We start from the raw sequence: 19,065 nt of genomic DNA, 5'->3' as shown, positions 1-19,065 counted from the left end.
TCTGCTTTTTGGATCATTTGCTGCAAAAGAAAAAGCCAAAAAAGAGGGGGGGAAGGTGATGATATGCTTCAAACAAACAACAGTATTCTCCATTAGAGGCCAAACGAGGGAGTGCATTGTGAGGCATGTGGTTCAACACTTACAGATGGTATGCTTGTGTTCTTCCCACTGCTCAGATCCATGTCGACAGCCTCTCTGGTGTGAGAGATGAACAATGCGTTGGAGATAGAGGGGCAGGTGGATGTGGAACTCACTCAGTATGTCCAGGTGGGGGAACCTGTGGCAGCTGGAAAAAATAACTCCATGATGTGCAACGAGGCTTCCATGCCATGCCTCTACATGACTTGACAACACAAGCTGAAAAAAGTTGGTCCACTGTGGAAGGACAGATATTGTGGAAACAATGATGCATGGAAAAAAGCCAGATATTCGGGGCATGGGGTGCTCCAGGTTCTGTACATGTGTAAAACCACATGTGAGAGCACACCAACAGCAAGAGGACGACCAGGGATTAAAACAATGTTAGTGTTCTTCTACAAAAATGCAGCAACTACAAAAGCAGGGGAGCAAAAAAAACATACAGAAAAATGGAAACTTGGCTCTTCATTCAATCTAATAAACATTCAGAAGTACACCTTGGTTACATTAGACCTACACAACAGGCAAACACTAGATCAACATCCAAAAGACTGCAAGCAAATGTGGCCCTCCACATTGCATGCAAACCTACACAACAAACATCAGAGCTGCTATGGCAGTGGCAGCAAGTGTAACCATGATTGAACCAGGGGCTAATAACCAGCACATGGCAACAAACACAGTCATCACCATGCGGAGCTTCCTGAACTTTGAGGCAGATGAGCTTAGTGAGTTGATCTGTGACTGCAACTCACTAATCTCTATCTGTCGGGCTAGGCCTTGGTCATCTAACTCTGTCTGCATTCTTCTGAGAGCCTGGGCCTTCTGATCAAGCTCTTCTCGTATGGCCGCCAACTCCTGTCCGTGTTTCGCCTGAAGAATTGTTGTTCTGAACTTGACCATCTTCTCCACATAATCGGCGACGAGATCAACCCATACCCATGTCTTGCAAGAGTATGGTTCCTGTGGGAATAACGGGAGTAAATAGGTAGTGAGGAGAATTGCAGCAACAGCAAGCAAAAATCACGAAGGACAGAGAAAATCGAATGGATTGCTTACATTTCTGTCTGCTTTCCGGCAGATGTAGTAGTCTCGGTGTGGGTTCCTTGCGCTAAGCGAGGTTTTCTGGCTAAGCGGGATTTTGCAAGCGCACAGCATCTGGGGCTTCGGAACATGCTCTGAAACCTCTTCTTCGATGCTGCATTCCTAACTGCACCGGGCGGCGCCGCCGCATCCGACGCCGGCGCAGCGACAGCCAGCGGCAGCCTGCCGCCGCGGCAAGCGCCCCGATGCTCGCATCGTTGGCGGCAACCGTCGAAGCTGCCATGTCCTCCGCTCCCGCATCCAACGGGAGAGCACCCGCCCACGCCGCCGCCGTTGGATCCGCCCGCGCCGCCGCCCCGCCGGATCCGCCCCGCCGGATCCGCCCACGCCGCCGCCGCACCCGCCCACGCCGCTGCACCCGCCCCCGTCGCAGCCGCCTCCGCCGCCTCCGAATCCGGCGCCGGCGGCGCCGCCGCCGCCGCTGGTGCTGCTGCGCAAGGTTGACTGCGACATGCTGCTCCTGACGATGGAGGAGAGGTGATGGTGTGGAGGAGAGAGGATTCGGGAGGAGAGATGATGGTGGAGGAGAGAGGAATCAGGAGGAGGCGCTACTGCCGGCCGTGTCGGGTGAGTGGGGAACGCAGCAGCGGTATCGTGGAGTCAAAAGCCGTGTCTGGTGGCTTTTTGCTTCTGTTCATGGTACCATGCAATTTTTCAGAAACGATGGAAAAGAAGCAAAAACCACACTCTGACCTAACATCTTTTCCGAATCTTGAAGCATCCAACGGCTATAGCAACACCCACACCCATCCTTGGGTGTACATATGTATTTCCGCATTTTGAAATGAATTCATGCATTCATTTCATTTACATTGTAATTCCAGAAATACACACTTGTTTGGTTGTCACAGGAATTGCAAATGACAATAGAATTCAATATTGAATTTGTAAATGACTTCCATGTACTAAAATAAAAACGCATGCATCACGTGATTGCAACAAGTATTTCTCGTAACTTTTTATCCTTAAAACATTCTACAAAATACCGAAACATAGATCATAATCCACATATCATCCAAGTTTCCAAGTTCTAGTCCATAAAACAACTACAATAAACAAGTTTCATAGTTTAAATAGTTCCAGGTAGACTGCTACATAGATCATAATCCACATAAGTGCATCAACTTAACAAATACAAGTTCCAGAGTTTAAATAAGTTGCACATCACAAAGGCTGCTACATCACAAGTTCCAGAGTTTCAACAAGTTTCATAGTTTAAATAGTTCCAGGTAGACTGCTACATAATCATGTGCTTATTTGCTTTAGAACCCACTTCTTCTTCATCCTTTCAGGCAGTACCAATAGAGACTTGAACTTGCGATCATCGGCAACTAGAACATCGTATATTGCCAAGAGCTGATCATCTTCTAGTTCTGGTATTCCACCAAGGAGAGCCCAGATTTCTTCAGGACTTGCCGGCTTTGGTGGCGGCTCAGAGCATCGGCTTTGAACACAGCGAGTAAAATTGTCCAATTTATCTCCAAGCATTGTTGCAATCGAGTCATCGGAACGGTACCTCTTCTTTGGACGATCTTCGTCATCCTTAGTTGAGGAGTTGGCATCTTTATTGGTTGCGGTGGTGTTAGCTATCTCCTCCGCCATTTCAGCCGCGCTCTCATTTGCTGTCCTTGCACCCTCGCCCGTAGCACGGTCTCTGTTGTAAAGTGTACTGATCATGTCCCAATACTTGATGACCTTGTACCTATACGAGGCTGCATCTTTGTTGGCCTACAAATAATAGGATAACCAGTGAATATGAAAGACAATGTATGGTCAAACTTTAGTTCTAGCACACGAAAAACCAGGTTTGCAAAAACGACAAGCTGCCTTAGTCAAATAACAGCCAGACTTGCGGAAAAGGAAAATTTTGATGTCTGAATTAGATTGCTGCAATTAAATAATATTGGTATCCATCTGTCAAATGGGCTAGAAATTTCAGAACGATTGGCATTTTGTAATGATGCTGCTGTACAATGTGACTGGTGCTATTTTCATTGGTAGCCATAATGTAATTCATGTAAATAAGATGGGCTAGAAAATTTCAGACGTCGCACTGCTGCAGCAGGAGGATCTTGTCACAGTGGAACTAATTCAGAGCCCATGGAGTTTTCTGGATTGCTGATGCCTGCTTGCTTCAGTGTGAACAACTATTGGTAAGTTTTGTACCCGGCAAGTAAATGATCAACAACGCCTAGAGTTACTGCTAACAATCAGAGCTACTGCTCCCATAATTCACAAAGTTCTTGCATCCAGTTTATATGACAGAGCTAAACTGGAGTGCTAATCTCAAGAAGCAAATTGGTCAATTTGACCTGGGTGAGTAAGAAGATTCAGAATGTGTCGTCTGCTCTGGCAGACGAACATGAGCTTAACTGAACATGAGCTCTGCGAATTACGGAGTACTTTCGATGCGTCAAGATCCAGCTGCCGTGCGTCTGTCTGAACTTTCAAGTTCATACTGGATGAATTGTATTATAACAGCACACCACTCGCAGTCGTACAGGTTACATTAGTCAGATATAGCATAACCATGTTTTTTGAATATTGGTAGAGCAGCAGTAGAGCTCAGCTGCTTAAGAATACATCATCAAACAAACAGCTACTTAATCACTAACAACACCTGGAAACTCCATGAAGCAAGTACTCCTTCATGTGAGTTAAACCCTTCAGTCACAGCATATCAAAGAAAAGGAGATGGTGTCCCTAATGCTGCAATTAATCTCATGTCCACTAACTCACACATCTCGCGGTAGGAATATTATTACATACTAGGCAGTAGACAGTAGACTGTACAGGTGAACTAATGCTAGATGCGGTATAGTGGAATGATTCAAAGCCAGCAAATAAGGAAGTGATATAGAGATTACCTTGGCATAGTTGTTCCAAACATCATCTTCAACGGATATCATGTTCTTGTCATCGTCCCAACCAAATCCACTCTGGCTAAGCATATTGTTGACAATGACATAATGCTTGTCAAAAGTTTTGCTCCTAGCAATGATGTTATCCTTGGTAAGCTCGACTGTGCATTTCTCCATCACTTTCTTAACTGCAGCTGTGTATACATGGGGTTTCCACCCATTCTGAGCTCGATCTCCTTTGTTGAAGTATTCCACAAACACATCCAACAGAGCTTTGTCCATTGCATCTGTCCACTTGATGTAACTTCTACCTTTCTTAGTGGGAGCATTGCTCGAATCCATCTCTATATGTACATAAACATTACAATGAGTTAGTGGCAAGTGTATGTATATAAGAGAGTGTAAAAAACTGGACATATATGAAACATACCAAAAAGAAAATATGTACAACATTCAAGCAAACTCAAGCTTGTCCATGCCTAGCTTGATAATCAGCCCACATCTGATTAGCTAGGGTCAATCTCCTGTTGTTCCACTCATTCGTCATCTCAATGTGGGTAATCATGTCGGGTTCATCCACATCAATGACGACATTATTTAGCTGATTATCTACCGCTTGCAACATCACATCATCCATCTCTCTTTGCCTATCAGCTAGGAAGTTATGCAATATGCAACAAGCATTGATTACTCGAATCTGCCATTAAGTTAGTATGGCATGTTAATACAAAACTCAAAAGGTTCCAACAAATGGTTTGAATTTAAAAAAAAATATTAGATGATACCTGATTTTTTATTCCAAAAAATGAACTAGCCCTTAGAGTAGCCCATCTCATCTTTATAAGAGCCCAAATCCTCTCAATTACGTTCCTAGCAATTGCATGCCGCAGGTTATAGAGCTCTTGTGGAGTTTCTGGATTATTCCCATTGGCAGCCCACTCTTTCAAGTGATACCTTGTATTCCTAAATGGAGCGAAGAAGCCTGGACCATTCGTGTATCCAAGCATCTACTAGGTAGTATTTTCCTAAGGTTTATGAAAATAGGCCACATTAGATTTTAGTTGACAAATGCAAATATCTAGTCAAAAGTTGTATCGTACTAAGATAGGAGTTACCATTTGGAACTTTGAAAGAGTCATCTCTATCCATTGCATCTCTCAGCACTCTACCATCTGACGCTGAACCTTCCCAGCCAGCCAACACATAAACAAACTTCATGTTGCGGTCACAGTACGCCCAACACATTTGTTGTTATGGCCTTCTTTCTATTCCTATATCTACCTTGCTTGCGTAGCGGAACACGGACATCAACATGTGTGCCATCTAAGGCTCCAAGCCCATCGGGGAACCACCTCCATTTGTGATCCTCGGGTAGTTCAGTAGCAGGGGTCCGGCAACTTGATGATTTCATGGGATAAAGAAAGAATGGCTCCTAAGACCTCATTGAAATGTCTACTAATTGGCTCAAGTGTCAACCTATAGGTGCTACGAATCAACCTAAACTTCATGCCATGGCCAAGTACAAGCAATACAATGGTCACAACCTCTTCAACGGTCACATGAAAGGTGTCTTTCAGTCCAGCCCTTTCACGTAACATGGCACATAGGTCAAAGAAGGACCTTTTGGTAAACCTTAGAGTATCATAGCAATATAGATTTGGACCCATGTAAATATTCCTAAGCATCTGCCTCCTAATTCTATTCTCGGCCTCTTCCTCACTGAAATCACCAAGCTCAACTATCTTTCTCCTACAATACATATGTTGAGCTACTGCAACTACGGTAATAAAGAACCCAGCTGCTGCCCGCTTCCTTTTTTTCCTCTTCTCATGATATAACTCTAGTGGTAGATCAGCCATCTGCAAATATATTTTCTAAGAATCAATCAATCAACCTACCACCACTAGGCAAGCAAACAAGAATTCATGAAGGATAATTAAGTTCTTGCAACAATGTAGCTTAACGGGTAGTAGGAGTATAATTTAAGCAGAAGGTAGCAGAACACAATGACATCTGGCCAAGATCAACTTAACCTACCTGACCAGCTAACTACCATTCCCATACCTAGAGGTTACTTGCTATTTCAGAATTAAGTAATGTCCAGTCCAAGAGGGTGCAGGATTAAATAACTAACTAAAGTATGGAAACAGCCTGATGGCATTGGCAGTAGAATAAGAAAATCGGTGCTAGCAAACATCAGTCATACGTCCTCGATTATGAACGCCACAGATGTAATATCCACAGAAACACAAATTTTGGAGGTAAAAATACCTACAATTAAACTGATTTGAATTGCGCTTGTTAGATTACCAACATGGGAGATTTGAGATACCACACATTGGATTAGAACATTCTTCCGGACAAGATGATACCATATGGCAGAAACTGAAGACAAGCAAAAAAGAAAAGTATTCCAAGTTTTAGACAAAAATAAACAGTGCTACTCACATTATCAGCATGCATCATTTTTGAGACGAAAGAACCGCAGACACAAATCATTGTATGCACAGGTAATTGTCAAAATCAAAAGTAGTACTGTAGAAGGTAGAAAACTATAGAGTAGAAGCTTGATCAGTTTGAATGGTTATCCTTCCACAGTACTATGCAGTTGGATCTCACTACTGCATCACTGGGCACTCAACTGAAGAATAACGATGCATTGAAGCTGAAGAATGGACATGCAAACAATTTCACAGGACATGGTTGAATTGGCCAAGTTACTGTTGAAATAAGGATCGATGAAATCAACAAGTAATTATTAAGATTTGTGCATGCTTCCACCTCGAAAATAGATGAATGATTTCAGATGCCACAGTCATGCAAGAATAATGTTTCAGACAGAGGTCATTCTTCAGTACCAAATCAATCAAGCATTGTTAACACAAGAATAATAACCATGCACAAAGGCTCAAGAATAACCAAGCAATGAACAATGCAAACAGTTTGATCCATCATCATCACCTTCGGAGTTCAGAACACCTTCTGCCTTAGGTTCACAGCTTCAGATAGTCCCTTCTTGGCGACGCAATTCACATCGACCTGTCCCTTCTTGGCGACGCTGCTCCAGTCCTTGGCGGAGACGCCGCTGCGCCAGTCGAACTCGAACGCGATGGTGGTGGGCGGGCGGTGGTAGGGCGCCCAGAAGCAGGCGAGGTAGTCCCCGGCCTCCGACGACGTGAAGGCGAAGTTGCCCGACTGGCGCACGAGCTTCCACGGCGAGGTGACGTCCGGCTGGACCTTGATCCAGAGAAGAGGAGAGGTGGAGGGAGGGAAGCGGTGAGGTGGAGGGAGGGAGGGAGAGAGGGAGGCAGCGTCGCAGCGAGGTGGAGGGAGGGAGGCTGGTGGAGGGATAGAGGCGGCGAGGTGGAGGGATAGAGGCGGCGAGGCGGAAGGCGGCGATGAGGTAGGCGGCGAGGCGGAAGGCGGCGATGAGGTAGGCGGCGATGAGGTAGGCGGCGAGGCGGAAGGCGGCGATGAGGTATCGAGGACGACGAGACGAGATCTAGGTTTCCCAAATGACAGGTCCTGGACGGGAATCACCCTAAGGCGCGGCGTTATTTCGGTGGAATTGACAAATGAAATGACGCTATGATTCCGTGACAGCCAAACAGGATGTTCCTGGAATTGCCAAATGAATTCCGTGATTTCGGGGTAAATTCCTGGATACCAAACGAGCCCTAAGAGTTGTTGTTATTTAGAGGAAACGGCGACCAAATTGAACCAGGCAACGAACACAATTTTGTTTATCCTTGTTTTGTCACAAAACCCAACTCTAAACAACGGGAGTGATGTTTTGGCACCCGGGACAATATGCTCCCGGTTTTAAATTTTCATTTTAAATATACTTTTAAAAAGTTGAAAATTTTGGAAACAAAATTTAGTGAGTACATCTCAAAATTCTACATGTTCACAAAGTGGTTCCGCAGAAAACCGAAATTTTTAGTGTCATGTGTAAAAAACACAAAATTTTGGTGTACAAAAAGGTTGTGTATGTGACTTTTTTTGTCTTTTTCACACAAGTCACAAAAAAATCAGTTTTTCGTAAAACTTGTCCGTGTCGATATGCAAGCACCGAAATTGTAGTTCAAATTTTTTTAACATTTCAAATTCGGTGACAGGAGCACATGCTCCCACGTGCTGAATTGAGTTTATAGTACTAGGTGGGTTATTTAAAGAGAACTTGAGGGTATTTTGGCCAGCTTATGGGTAGCCAAAACCAAGTATAGGCATATATGTGTTAAATTATGTTGCATGGTTCTAGTTTTGTACATTTTATTGATCTAAAATTCTAACTATATTTGTCCATTCAATATCTTTGGTTAAGCATGTGGAAAAATGTGTTTCAAAATGGGCGAAATGATAGTTGATAGCCCCTATTGAAAGATGTCAATTTACATAGAAAAAGGCATCATAATCCTAAGTATGGATAAAATTGAGGAGAAATCAATCGAAGGTGAAAGACACCACTATCACTATTGATTATTTCTATAGTTTGGACATCTTCTATCTTACTATATACTCTATTGTTATCGATTTTGACCATTGCTTTAATGAGCTACCTTCAGAATTGTTTAAGAACTCCTCTTGTCTTGAGTCTAGAGACTCAATTTCTATGTTCAATGTGATTAAGCTTGCTCATCTTACATAGATATATCATGGGGTTTCTCTAGTTATGAGCACGAGAATATACAATATACACTTGAGCTATTCATTATTCACGGATATTTAAAGACTTTAAAGATTGTCTTGATATTTGAAAGCGCCTTCTTAGCAACAAATGGCATCAAGACTGAGCTGCACAACAAAATGTCCGCGGTGGCTTCTTGATGATTTGATGATGCTCTACACCGAGCGAGAGATATTTAAATATCTTGATAGATAATAAAAATTACCAGAAATATGCACAAAGAAGGATAAAGCTATGCCATTTCCTAGGATTTCTATAGGTCACTAAAGCTTCGTTATTTTTCACCTTTTCAGAATCTACTAATATTTAAATGTGTTTCTATTTTTTTCGTACCAAGCGATTATGTTAGAATCATACACTAGTATAGTACTCCCCACGTTCACATTTACTTTGTTCCAGGTTTGTTTAAAGTCAAACTTTGTAAATTTTGATAAAAAATATTTATGAAAATATATTAACATATGAGAAGTAAATTCTATTGTAATATAATATTTGTAGAATATAATTCATATTATATATTTTGTATTACAGATGTTAGTATATCTTTCTATATTTTCGATCAAACTTTGTAGACTTTGACTAAACCCAGACGTGAACTAAACAAAAATGGAGGGAGTATTAATTAATGTTTTGGGATTATTTTGATCTTTTTATAGTTTATCCTACCTTAAATTATTTTCGTTCTATGCCACTGCCATCACAGCTTTGTAGGTTAGAACTTAGGAATAGGCGAAGTAGTTGCATTCTAAGGCTCCTCATAGTGGGGAGTAACATAAGGTAGTGTCATGCATATGTTACTAGTCCATGTTACTACCTTCATAGTGGAAAGTAACTTAGAAAATGAATCATGCAAAGTCTCATTTATTAGTTTGTAGACTCATTTTATCTTGGAGTGTGTGATGTTATGGTAACATAGCTAGTTACCACCTCACTCTTTTTTTTCATTTATTGCTATGCCATGTCACCAAAATACCTTGAAATGTGTGATGTTACTATCTAAGTTACTCCCACTATGAGCAGTCTAAGTGCTACATGCTGAGCATGCACAAGGTGCTTTGATTCACTACATGTAGGTTAGGATTACACCTATTCTTTACCTTCTCTTTGCATAAACAATGAAATTTGACCAACGGTATGAGATAAAACTATCCACATGTGCCAAAAAAAAAAACTTTTAACTTGAACAGAGTAAATATAGATGATTCGTTCATATAGGAATGCCGTCATCAGATCAATCAGCCACCGTCCAAGTCATGTCACCCTGGAAGATCCAATGGCACACCTCCATCTCACCCGGTTTCCCACCAAGCGCGAGGAACGCCCCATGGTTAGGGCTCCATTCCGACGTGTCGAGATGGCAGATCGCCACCCCACGGTTGATCTTCTGGTCGGAATCGACGGCCAGGATCTCAGCCTCGTACAGCCTGACGCTCGGCACCGAGTGGCAGTAGTACACCAGGTACGGGAACAGGCTCTGGTGGCACGACACGGACGACGTCACGCTGCCGCCGTCGACGCCGGCGATCTTCCCGAGCCTGATGTCCCCGCCGCTGCCCGCCGCGGACTCCGTGCTGCGCACCGCGATGTGGTCGCCCAGCATCTCCACGGCGAAGTCGAGGACGTCCTCGGCCGACGTCGCGCACCGCTTGGTCTCGCCCCGGCTGGGCGGTCGCGCGCACTCGTCCACCGTGGACGCCACCACCTGCCTCATCGCCGTGCCGGGCGGCGCCCCGAACAACTCCGACACGGCGCCCGCCTCGAACGGTATCTTCGCGGCGATGTCCCTCGGCAGGAACGCCCGTGGCGGCATCTTGTCGCTGATGTCCGGCATCGGCATCCGGTTGCCGGTTATGAGGTCCCGCTCCCGGAAGAACTTGCCCGGCTCCGGCGACCACTTCGGCTGCTGCCGACGATGCCCCGACGACAGGTCCGCCATCACCTTGGACACCTCCATCTTGGACATGTTCTGGTACTCCTTGAACTCGACACCGTCGTTGGAGTAGGCCTTGAACGTGGTGTTGTCGCCGGTGTAGTGCGTGAACCCGATCCGGTGGTTGGGGTTGGAGCCCTGCCCGTACCCCTTGAACGCCACGCTCCCCGGGTTCACCGACTTGCCGTAGCTCTCGAAGTCGGCGGTGGCGCCGTTGGCGTCGTTCGCGTACGACGTGAAGCTGTCGTCGCCCACGTTGGCGTTGTCCCTGTACCCCTTGAAATCGTCGGCGCCGCCGTTGCTGCCGGGGGAGTAGCTCCGGAACGTGTTCTGGGGCGCGTTCCCGTTGACGCCGTAGGACTCGAACTTGTCCGTGGCGCTGTTGGCCTTGTCGCCGTAGTTGATGAAGCCGGACATGATCGAGTTGGAGTGGTTGCCGTACGCCTTGAAGGACTCGCCGGCGCCGTTCGCCGCCTTGCCGTAGCCCGTGAAGCTCTCCACGCCGGAGTTAGCGTCCTGCGTGTACGCCGTGAACTCGCGGGAACGGCCGTTGCCGGCGGCGTCGTAGGTTGTGAAGGTGACGGCGGCCGTGTTGGTCTCGCCGTCGTAGGCGGCGAACTCGCCTGAGCCGCCCGTGGCGCCGGAGGTGTAGGAGTTGAAGCTCGCGGTGCCGACGTTGCCTAGCGCCTCGTATGTGGCGAACGAGTCGTTGCGGCCGAGCGAGCCCTTGCCGTACCGGTGGAAGGAGTCCACCGGGTTGATCTGGCCTCTGGAGTAGACGGCGAAGGCGTCGGCGCCGCCGCCGCCGCTGTTGCCGTAGCTGCTGAAGTTGCCGTTGTCGTAGTTCTTGAACGGCGCAGTGGTCGAGTTGGAGGCTGGCGATGAGCCGGACGTGACGGCGGCCACGGATGACGGTCCAGACCAGATGGCGTCGGAGGTGGCGGGGCAGAGGATGGAGGCCGCGACGCAGAACGCGGGGAGGCGCGAGCCGAGCTGGCCCGCGGCGGCGAGGGAGGAGAAGGCGGCAGCGTCGGGCGCGGAGAGCGGGGACAGCTTGGCGAAGAAGAAGGCCGGGTGGAGGCGGTTGCTGTGCACCTTCCGGTTCCAGTACCGGATGAAGGCCGCCTTGGCCGTGAACGGGTTCACGGGCAGCGCCGACGACGGCGTCAGCCGAGGCAAGCGTCGCTGCGGCGGCGGCGGCGTCGACGGGAAACGCGAGGGCGGAGACGACGGGGGTGGGGAGAAGGCATCAGAGGACACCGAAGGCCGTGGCAGCCCTCTTGGCGTTGGGAAACGTGGCGGTGGATCAGAGAACCGCGGTGAGCCTCGCGGCGCCGGAGCAGGGGAAGGAGAGTCGACAGCATAGGAGAAGGGCAAAGCCCGTGGAAATCCCTGTGGCGTCAAGGGACGTGGAGGCCGAGAAGGGGAAGGGGAGACGGCCATGTACGCCGGCGAACGGCGTGGCGTCAGGAAACGCGACGGGGGAGCAGGGTTTGGTGGGAGGACGTCATCGGATAGCCATGGAAATGGCAATGGAGTTGAGCGTGGCAGGCCGAGGCTGAGCAGGAGGATGGTGACCAAGAAGAGGTGAGAGTGGCGAGATGGCGCCATTGTTGGATGGGAAGTTGGGGATGCAGCGGGAGATTTATAGGAGGATTGATTTGGGCGGGAGGCGCAGCTACAAAGCGTTGGAAAATTAGAAGAGGTGTTGGTGGTTTGGCCGTTCAGAATCAAGTTCAGTCTCACTCTGACCAAACCAAACCCAGCATCGCGCGCACGACCATCTGAACCTGCCATCTGAGATCGCACCAAAATGTTTACAGTGGGTATATTAATATGAGCGCACCAGAATGTTAGAGTGGGTATGCTGGTTTTCTCTATACCCTCTGGTATTTAGGAATTTTCTGAAAGTTGCACTTACAAAAGGAGACTTGAAACATTATACTGACGACAACGGTTCACAGAAAAAAAAACTCCAGCATATGCCGTAATGGCCTACGAGTTGCAAGAAAATTGAATCTGAAGTCTGTATTTACAGAACAGGGGAAAATATGCAATTAAACATCATCCATCCACTTGCATAAATAAAGCATCTAAAAACATATTTCGACATTCAACACCATTCAAATCCGCAAACAGCGCCCCTTCTGTTCGGAGGAACATTCTCAAAATGATTTTCTTCCTTCAGCTCGAACCGAAACCAGCACCCCGATGTCATTTGCCACCTTCACGAAGAACCTAGCGGCACCAGCTTTTTGGTACTTAGCAAAGGTCCTCATATCACCGCATCACAATATGTGATTTTCAGTTTGCGGAGCCTCTGGAGCTTGACTAGTGGATCCGGCAACTCAATGTGAATATGTGAAATGCTCAAGCACTGTAACATAGGCAAGTCAACAAAAGACTCCGGTAATTGCTTCAGACTAGAGCAGCCTGCCAAGTTTAAATTCCGAAGGAAAGAAAGGTTGCCAAAAGATTCTGGTAGCTGTTTGAGCCTGAAGCACCCCTCCAGGTTCAGGTTCTCTAAACTTTCCAGCTGAAACGGGTGAGGCAACTGATCAAGACCGGTGCAGTTTGATAGATCCAGCCGCTGCAGTTTATGAAGTCCAGAAAAAGATGCAGGTAACTTGCATATTAGAGGACAGGACGACAGGTTGAGGCACTCCAACCCCTTAAGATCACCAAGGGCTGGGGGCAAGTTTCGGAGTCTATCGCATCCATGTACATTCAGATATTTCAGCTTCCGGAAAGTTGTGATAAACGTGGGTAACGCCTCAATGCATGTTTTCGAGATATCCAAAAACTTGAGGTTCTGCAAGCAGCCCATTTCATTCGGTAATGCTGTTATTCTGAAGCCTGAAATATTGAGATATCTAAGATGTTTCAGCTGATCAATAGAAGCTGGTAATTCTTCAAAGGGACAACCACTAAGATCCAAGAGACGCGTGTATCTTAGTACTGGCAACAGATCGGCTATAGCCTTTGTTGCCTCACAATTTCTGAAAAGCACTGCCTTTGCACTGCTTACCAAATATTCGTCAGTTGCTGATTCCTTAGTGTAACATGTCAATGTTGCATAACGGAAAGGTGGCTTCCCTACAGAGCCACTTAGTGCCATGCCATAGTCCAAATGCATTACGTCATCTCTGGTCAGATATCTCAGAAAATCATACGCCAAATTATTCACACGAAGAACAACAGAACTGATGCATTTCATCTCGACCTAATGAAGAAAGATCATGTCAGTTTCATGGAACTGACTACCGCCACTGAATTCGAACTAGTTATAGTGTAACCTTAGTAAGAAGAAAGACTATTATGTAGTAAGAACTAATCTACAATGTTTAAACATGGAATAAGACAGACCAAAGTAATCTAAAAAAACAAAAAGGAGTCCAGGAAACATCTCATGGATTTCTAAACAGTGACCAACACGTATGGCATACTCCATTAAAAACTTCCTTAAAGAATTGATGCTTTCTTAAGCAAGCAAGGTGAATGAGACCATGTTGTTGTAATTCAGTAGTTGACTACAAACATAAGTGTCCAATTGATGTAGTAATTCAGTAGTTGACTACAAACATAAGGAACCACACCAATCCAACACACTGCATAGAAAAATAGGCATCAATTATATGATAAAAACGATCTGTAACTAATTGAAGAGGTAACATAAAAGTTATGTCTAGAGCAATCAACTGGTATTCATCATGAAAAAACTGTAGCCTACAACTTACCAAGGATGTATCTACAACTTCAAGGATGGATGCAGATAAAAGGTCATCAGTGTATATTTCTCCGAGCAAAGAAGCAGAAAAGGTCCCACGTTCTGATCGAAATAAATCCAATGCTCTCCATTGTCGAATAAGTTCATCCTTGTCTATGATAGAACCTCTAGGAAACACCGACAAATAAAGGAAGCACAATTTTAATGTATGGTGCATGCTGTAATATATTGCCATGAATGATGAAAATACTGTTGACTTAGGGAAAAACTTTTCCTCTAGTTTCCACAATTCTTCATCCCTTACAGCGAGCCAGGTGTTCATGCCTTGATTATGCACCATTGAACCAAGAGACTGAGCTAACATAGGAATTCCGTTGCACCTCCTTGCAATTTTCTTACCAATTTCTGTATACTGCGGATCTACTATTGCATCTTTGTTTCCAAATGATTTCTCAGCAAATACAGTCCAACAGTGTTCTTCAGATAGACCACCCAAGTTGTATGATGAACTAGTACCCATCACTTTTGCTACTAGTTTACTAGAAGTGGTCACTATGACCTTGGCACATTTCTGTTTGGCCCCAAACAATTCCTTCAGATTAACAAGAAAGTTGACATTCATAGAGAACAGATTGTCCAAGACAATTAAACAGCTGCTATTATGAAGTATCTCTTGAACATCATGCGCAAGCTGGAACGGGCACCCCAAAGAATAATTTCTGCAAACTTGAGGTATACTACCTTTCACTGATTTATTAGCTTCCGAGATAATGTGTGTCCCAATTTTCGTAAGGGACAAGTTATTGTCAAGGCTTATCCATACCCGGAAATCAAATTCCCAATCTTCTCCTCCATCCTCGAAAACTAACCTAGCAAGACTCGTTTTGCCCAGCCCTGGCTGGCCAACTATTGGAAGGATGGACAAACTATTGCGATTGTTTTGCAAGAGCAATCTTTTTACATCTTGTTTCTCACGATCCCTTCCGATGATTGCGGCTCCATCAAATCCAAATTGCTCCTTGTATTGTTGAGGAAGTGCACCAGTGTGCTGACGGGAACAGAATTCGACAGAATGGTCCTTCACATGACGCAACTTCCTGCTGATCGTGTCCAATCTTTGGGCAACATTTGTATGCAGAATTAATGGACCTGATAACCAGAACAATGTATCCTGCAAAATGTGGTTATGTTACTTAGAATACTCAGATTCGAAGATGATTTGAAAAAATGTGGTTCTTTTTTTTTTTGAGAATAAAAAAAAATGTGGATCTTTTTTCTGAAAAAATATGGTTCTGTTACTTAGAATACTCTGCTTCACAAATCAATGTTTACATAGTTCAGTTAGCATGACTTTGGAACAAGCTAAATGCGCAGCAGTCGTGAGCAATTAGCCACATTTATAAAATCTCTGCGAGCATGTGCTGTGTGAGAGAGAAGGGAGCAGCTTGGAATTGGATAGTCCAATTAACTCACCTTCCAGGTCCGGCGGCTGGGTCGGTGCCTGATGCTGCCGTGGTATTCGAGCTCGTCGAGTAGATCCTCCAGCGCGTAGAGCACTATCTTGATGTTCGTCAACCGCACGCGCGCCTCCAAGGATTGGTCCTCCATTAAGATCGACAGAGCCAACCGCAACGTGCACAGGGGCAACTTGAGACAATCCAAGACCTCGTCGAGCTTTGTCGGAAGCCCCCGCCTTAAAGCGACAGATTCGAGCTGCCGCTGGATCCCGTCGACGGCAGCGGCGGCGGTCGCGGCTGCCATGGCGCCGTGATTTTTTGATATTTTTTTGAGAATATGGAGCCGTGATTTTAGTGGGAACGGAGTGGAAGCGGGGGCAGAGAGGAGGAAGCGACGTCGCCTCGTCACAGTAATAAACGACTCCGCCTGGAAGGGGCTGGCGCCGGACACTGAACTGGAGGCCGACCCGGATTAGATGAACCAACACTCGTGTCCGTGCGGTGAGATCTCAGCTGTATCTGTACCCAGAGACGACCTAACTCAACTGGTCGGATTACCGGAGTCATAGAGGCACAACCACAATTTTTATAACAACATAAAATTATACAGAGAATTTCAGATAAGCAGCAATAGACTCTGCTGTTTCGAAGCTAGGTAAACTGCATACCACCGTTTCAATGACTCTCTTCCCTATGCCCCCTACTTTTTCCTCATAGTGAGGATCACTCCTCCGAGGTACATCGAATAGGCAACGACACATGGGGATTAGTTCTCGGAGATCTCAATCCGGTCGTCAGGTGTTTATCTGATTGCCGCCGAGATATCCTCCATCAAGGAGACCAGCATCTTCCAAGATCCGTGCGTTTGGAAAGGGAGGCATGTTGGGTTTGACGGCGCGAGGCAGCGGGGCGTGTATTGGCCTTGGACCAGAAGAAAATCAATCGAATCCTAGGCTTGGTTGGGGATAGGAGGAGTCGGTCATGTGGATCTTTGTAGATATAAAGAGGATGACCGGAGAGTCAGAGACCAAACCTCCTACGAACTGGAGATGGAACCAATATCGGTCACGAACTCAGCAACAAATGTGGGACGCGCTGCGGCGGACCAGAGCGGGAGACTAGTGCGTCGCGAGCGAACTTGAATGGTCTAGGTGGGGCAGGAGGGAAAATAAGACTGAAACGGTATCTTGGCAATTTTGCGTATTTTGTATTTTGCTGAAAAGGAAAAATAGTTTAAAGAAATGTTGTTGATTAAAATTTCAGCAGAAATCTTAGCTCCTTTATCTCTACTACATAGTACCTAAAAAGAACGAAGCTCTTTTTTTTTTGATCGCATCTTTCATCAAGCATAATTTTAGTAACCCAATTAATTAACCCAATTGATTAAAAGCGCAGCTACCCTATTTGGAGCGATTGAGCGCACCCACTCCACGACAAACCCCGCACGTGCTGCTGTTCCGCCCATCCCGATACACACCCCAGGCGCCGCTCCGGTCAGGGCCAACGAGCACCCCTATTCTCCGCTCATTGCGGCGGAAACTTGGCTCGCCGCTTAGGGAAAGCAGTTCTGGGCCGGGCCCATGTAACGGACAGCTTTTCTTCCCCTTCAGGTTCTGGTTTTTGGCTTTTTTTCATTTCTTTCGATTTTAAGGTTTTTCAACACTTTTCCGTTTAGTTTATTTGAACGTTTTGAATTTATGAATTTTTTCAATTTCCAACTTTTTTGAAATCTGTTCAGATTTAGAATTTGTTCAAATTTCCAAATTTGTTCAGATTTAAAATTTGTTCAAATTTCCAAAATTTGTTCAAACTTTGAAATTTTGAAATTCGTTCAGATTTTAATTTTAATTTTTTTCTCAATTTCTAAATTTTTTTATGTTTGAAACTTTTTCAAAATGAAATTTATTTAGAGTTTGAAAAAGTTCAGTTTTAATAAATGTTCACTTTGAAATTTGTTCAATTCCAAAAAATGTTCAGTTTTAAAAATGTTTAATTTTAAAATAATTTAAAATGTTCAGTTTTCTAAAACTTCAGATTTAAAATGCCTTACAAACGAAAAAAACAGAAAATAGAAAAAACAAAAAGGAACCGAAAAAGAGAGACTACCTTTTATTGGGCCGCAGCGGGGAGGCCCATAAACATGCTGCTTCAGGCGGGAGGGAGGCTCGCTCCCGCTTAAAGCGGGCAATAGGGGCTCCCAGGGCCAACTACCATGGGCGGATGCAGCGTGGGGGCCAGGGGGCCGTGGCCCACCTAGAAATTCGGCCAGCCCAAAGTATACCCCTTGAAAAAAGGCCCATTCTTGCAATTCTAGAGCCCATCCTGGAGCCTGGAGGTTCGTGGACTGGAGTCTGGTCGTCAGGAGATAGCGTCCAGGTCAGGCTCGAGTCGCCGCCCGCGATTCCCCACGCCCCGACCGCTGCCGCCCCTGCCATGCCCCCGCCGCTGCCCGCTGGCCCTGCCCGCCCACTAATCGTCGACTCTGCGCCCGACGCTTGCCCGCGGCCCGCCCTCTGCAACCTTGCCCTCACGCCTCATGGGCTCACTGACCCAGCCCCGCCGCGGCGCCGCCCAGTTGCCGCTGCAGTGCCGCACTGACCACCGGGTGCCGGCCGCCGCACTGAACACCGAGCGACCAGAACCGAGGTGTAGGTGAGTCTTTTCTTTGCCTCTCGGGAAGATTCAACGTTTCAGCTATTTTCTCAGTACATGTGTCTCCGTATGTTTTTCTATGTCTCTTAAGTGTTATAGTGATGAAGAACACATAAAATTGCTAAATTGCTAATGCGAAACCATAGATTAATGTAAGTGATGATACTGAAACTTTCATGGCAATGCGAAACCGTAGATTGAAGAAATGATGTAATTTTCTATTTATGCCATATTCTATCATGCAAGACTCTTTTCATGTTTTAAACTATTTATAATCGTGCACATTTGATATATGTATTAAACTTCAATGTTTACAATGAATTTGTCTTGTATATTGTTCATTACTTCATTATGCAAAGGTTTTTCACATTTTAGGGGACACAAAAAAAATTGAGGTGTGCCCCCTCCAATTCTTCCTGCGTCCGCCACTGCCAACTACACCTGCGCTCCACGTTCGCTGCCACCCGCGCGATCCTTACCCACGCGACCTGTAGCGGGCATCTCCAGGT

The 19,065-nt window shown here is 45.8% G+C and overlaps 3 protein-coding genes across 3 annotated transcripts; all 3 read right to left on the bottom strand.

Moving 5' to 3' along the window:
* Positions 1-623: 623 nt before the first annotated feature.
* LOC124656722 lies at positions 624-4,649 on the bottom strand. The gene is made up of 5 exons (XM_047195416.1): positions 4,534-4,649; positions 4,110-4,447; positions 2,542-2,970; positions 740-1,101; positions 624-651 (listed from the first exon to the last, which is right to left on the bottom strand). Exons 2-5 carry the CDS (start codon positions 4,443-4,445, stop codon positions 624-626), a joined length of 1,155 nt encoding a protein of 384 aa, XP_047051372.1. The 5' UTR covers positions 4,446-4,447; positions 4,534-4,649.
* A 5,222-nt stretch (positions 4,650-9,871) lies between these two features.
* LOC124654539 (BURP domain-containing protein 14-like) lies at positions 9,872-12,331 on the bottom strand. Its single transcript, XM_047193536.1, has 2 exons — positions 12,261-12,331; positions 9,872-12,176 (listed from the first exon to the last, which is right to left on the bottom strand). Exons 1-2 carry the CDS (start codon positions 12,329-12,331, stop codon positions 10,022-10,024), a joined length of 2,226 nt encoding a protein of 741 aa, XP_047049492.1. The 3' UTR covers positions 9,872-10,021.
* A 414-nt stretch (positions 12,332-12,745) lies between these two features.
* On the bottom strand, positions 12,746-16,106 carry LOC124654538 (disease resistance protein RGA2-like). The gene is made up of 3 exons (XM_047193535.1): positions 15,921-16,106; positions 14,458-15,618; positions 12,746-13,943 (listed from the first exon to the last, which is right to left on the bottom strand). Exons 1-3 carry the CDS (start codon positions 16,053-16,055, stop codon positions 12,996-12,998), a joined length of 2,244 nt encoding a protein of 747 aa, XP_047049491.1. The 5' UTR covers positions 16,056-16,106; the 3' UTR covers positions 12,746-12,995.
* Between the last annotated feature and the right edge of the window lie 2,959 nt (positions 16,107-19,065).

The sequence above is a fragment of the Lolium rigidum genome, chromosome 5 (genome assembly GCF_022539505.1).
Source record: "Lolium rigidum isolate FL_2022 chromosome 5, APGP_CSIRO_Lrig_0.1, whole genome shotgun sequence".
Lineage (NCBI taxonomy): Eukaryota > Viridiplantae > Streptophyta > Magnoliopsida > Poales > Poaceae > Lolium > Lolium rigidum.
The sequence above is the reverse complement of the archived record's forward strand: the minus strand, read 5'-3'. Positions and strand labels throughout refer to the sequence as shown.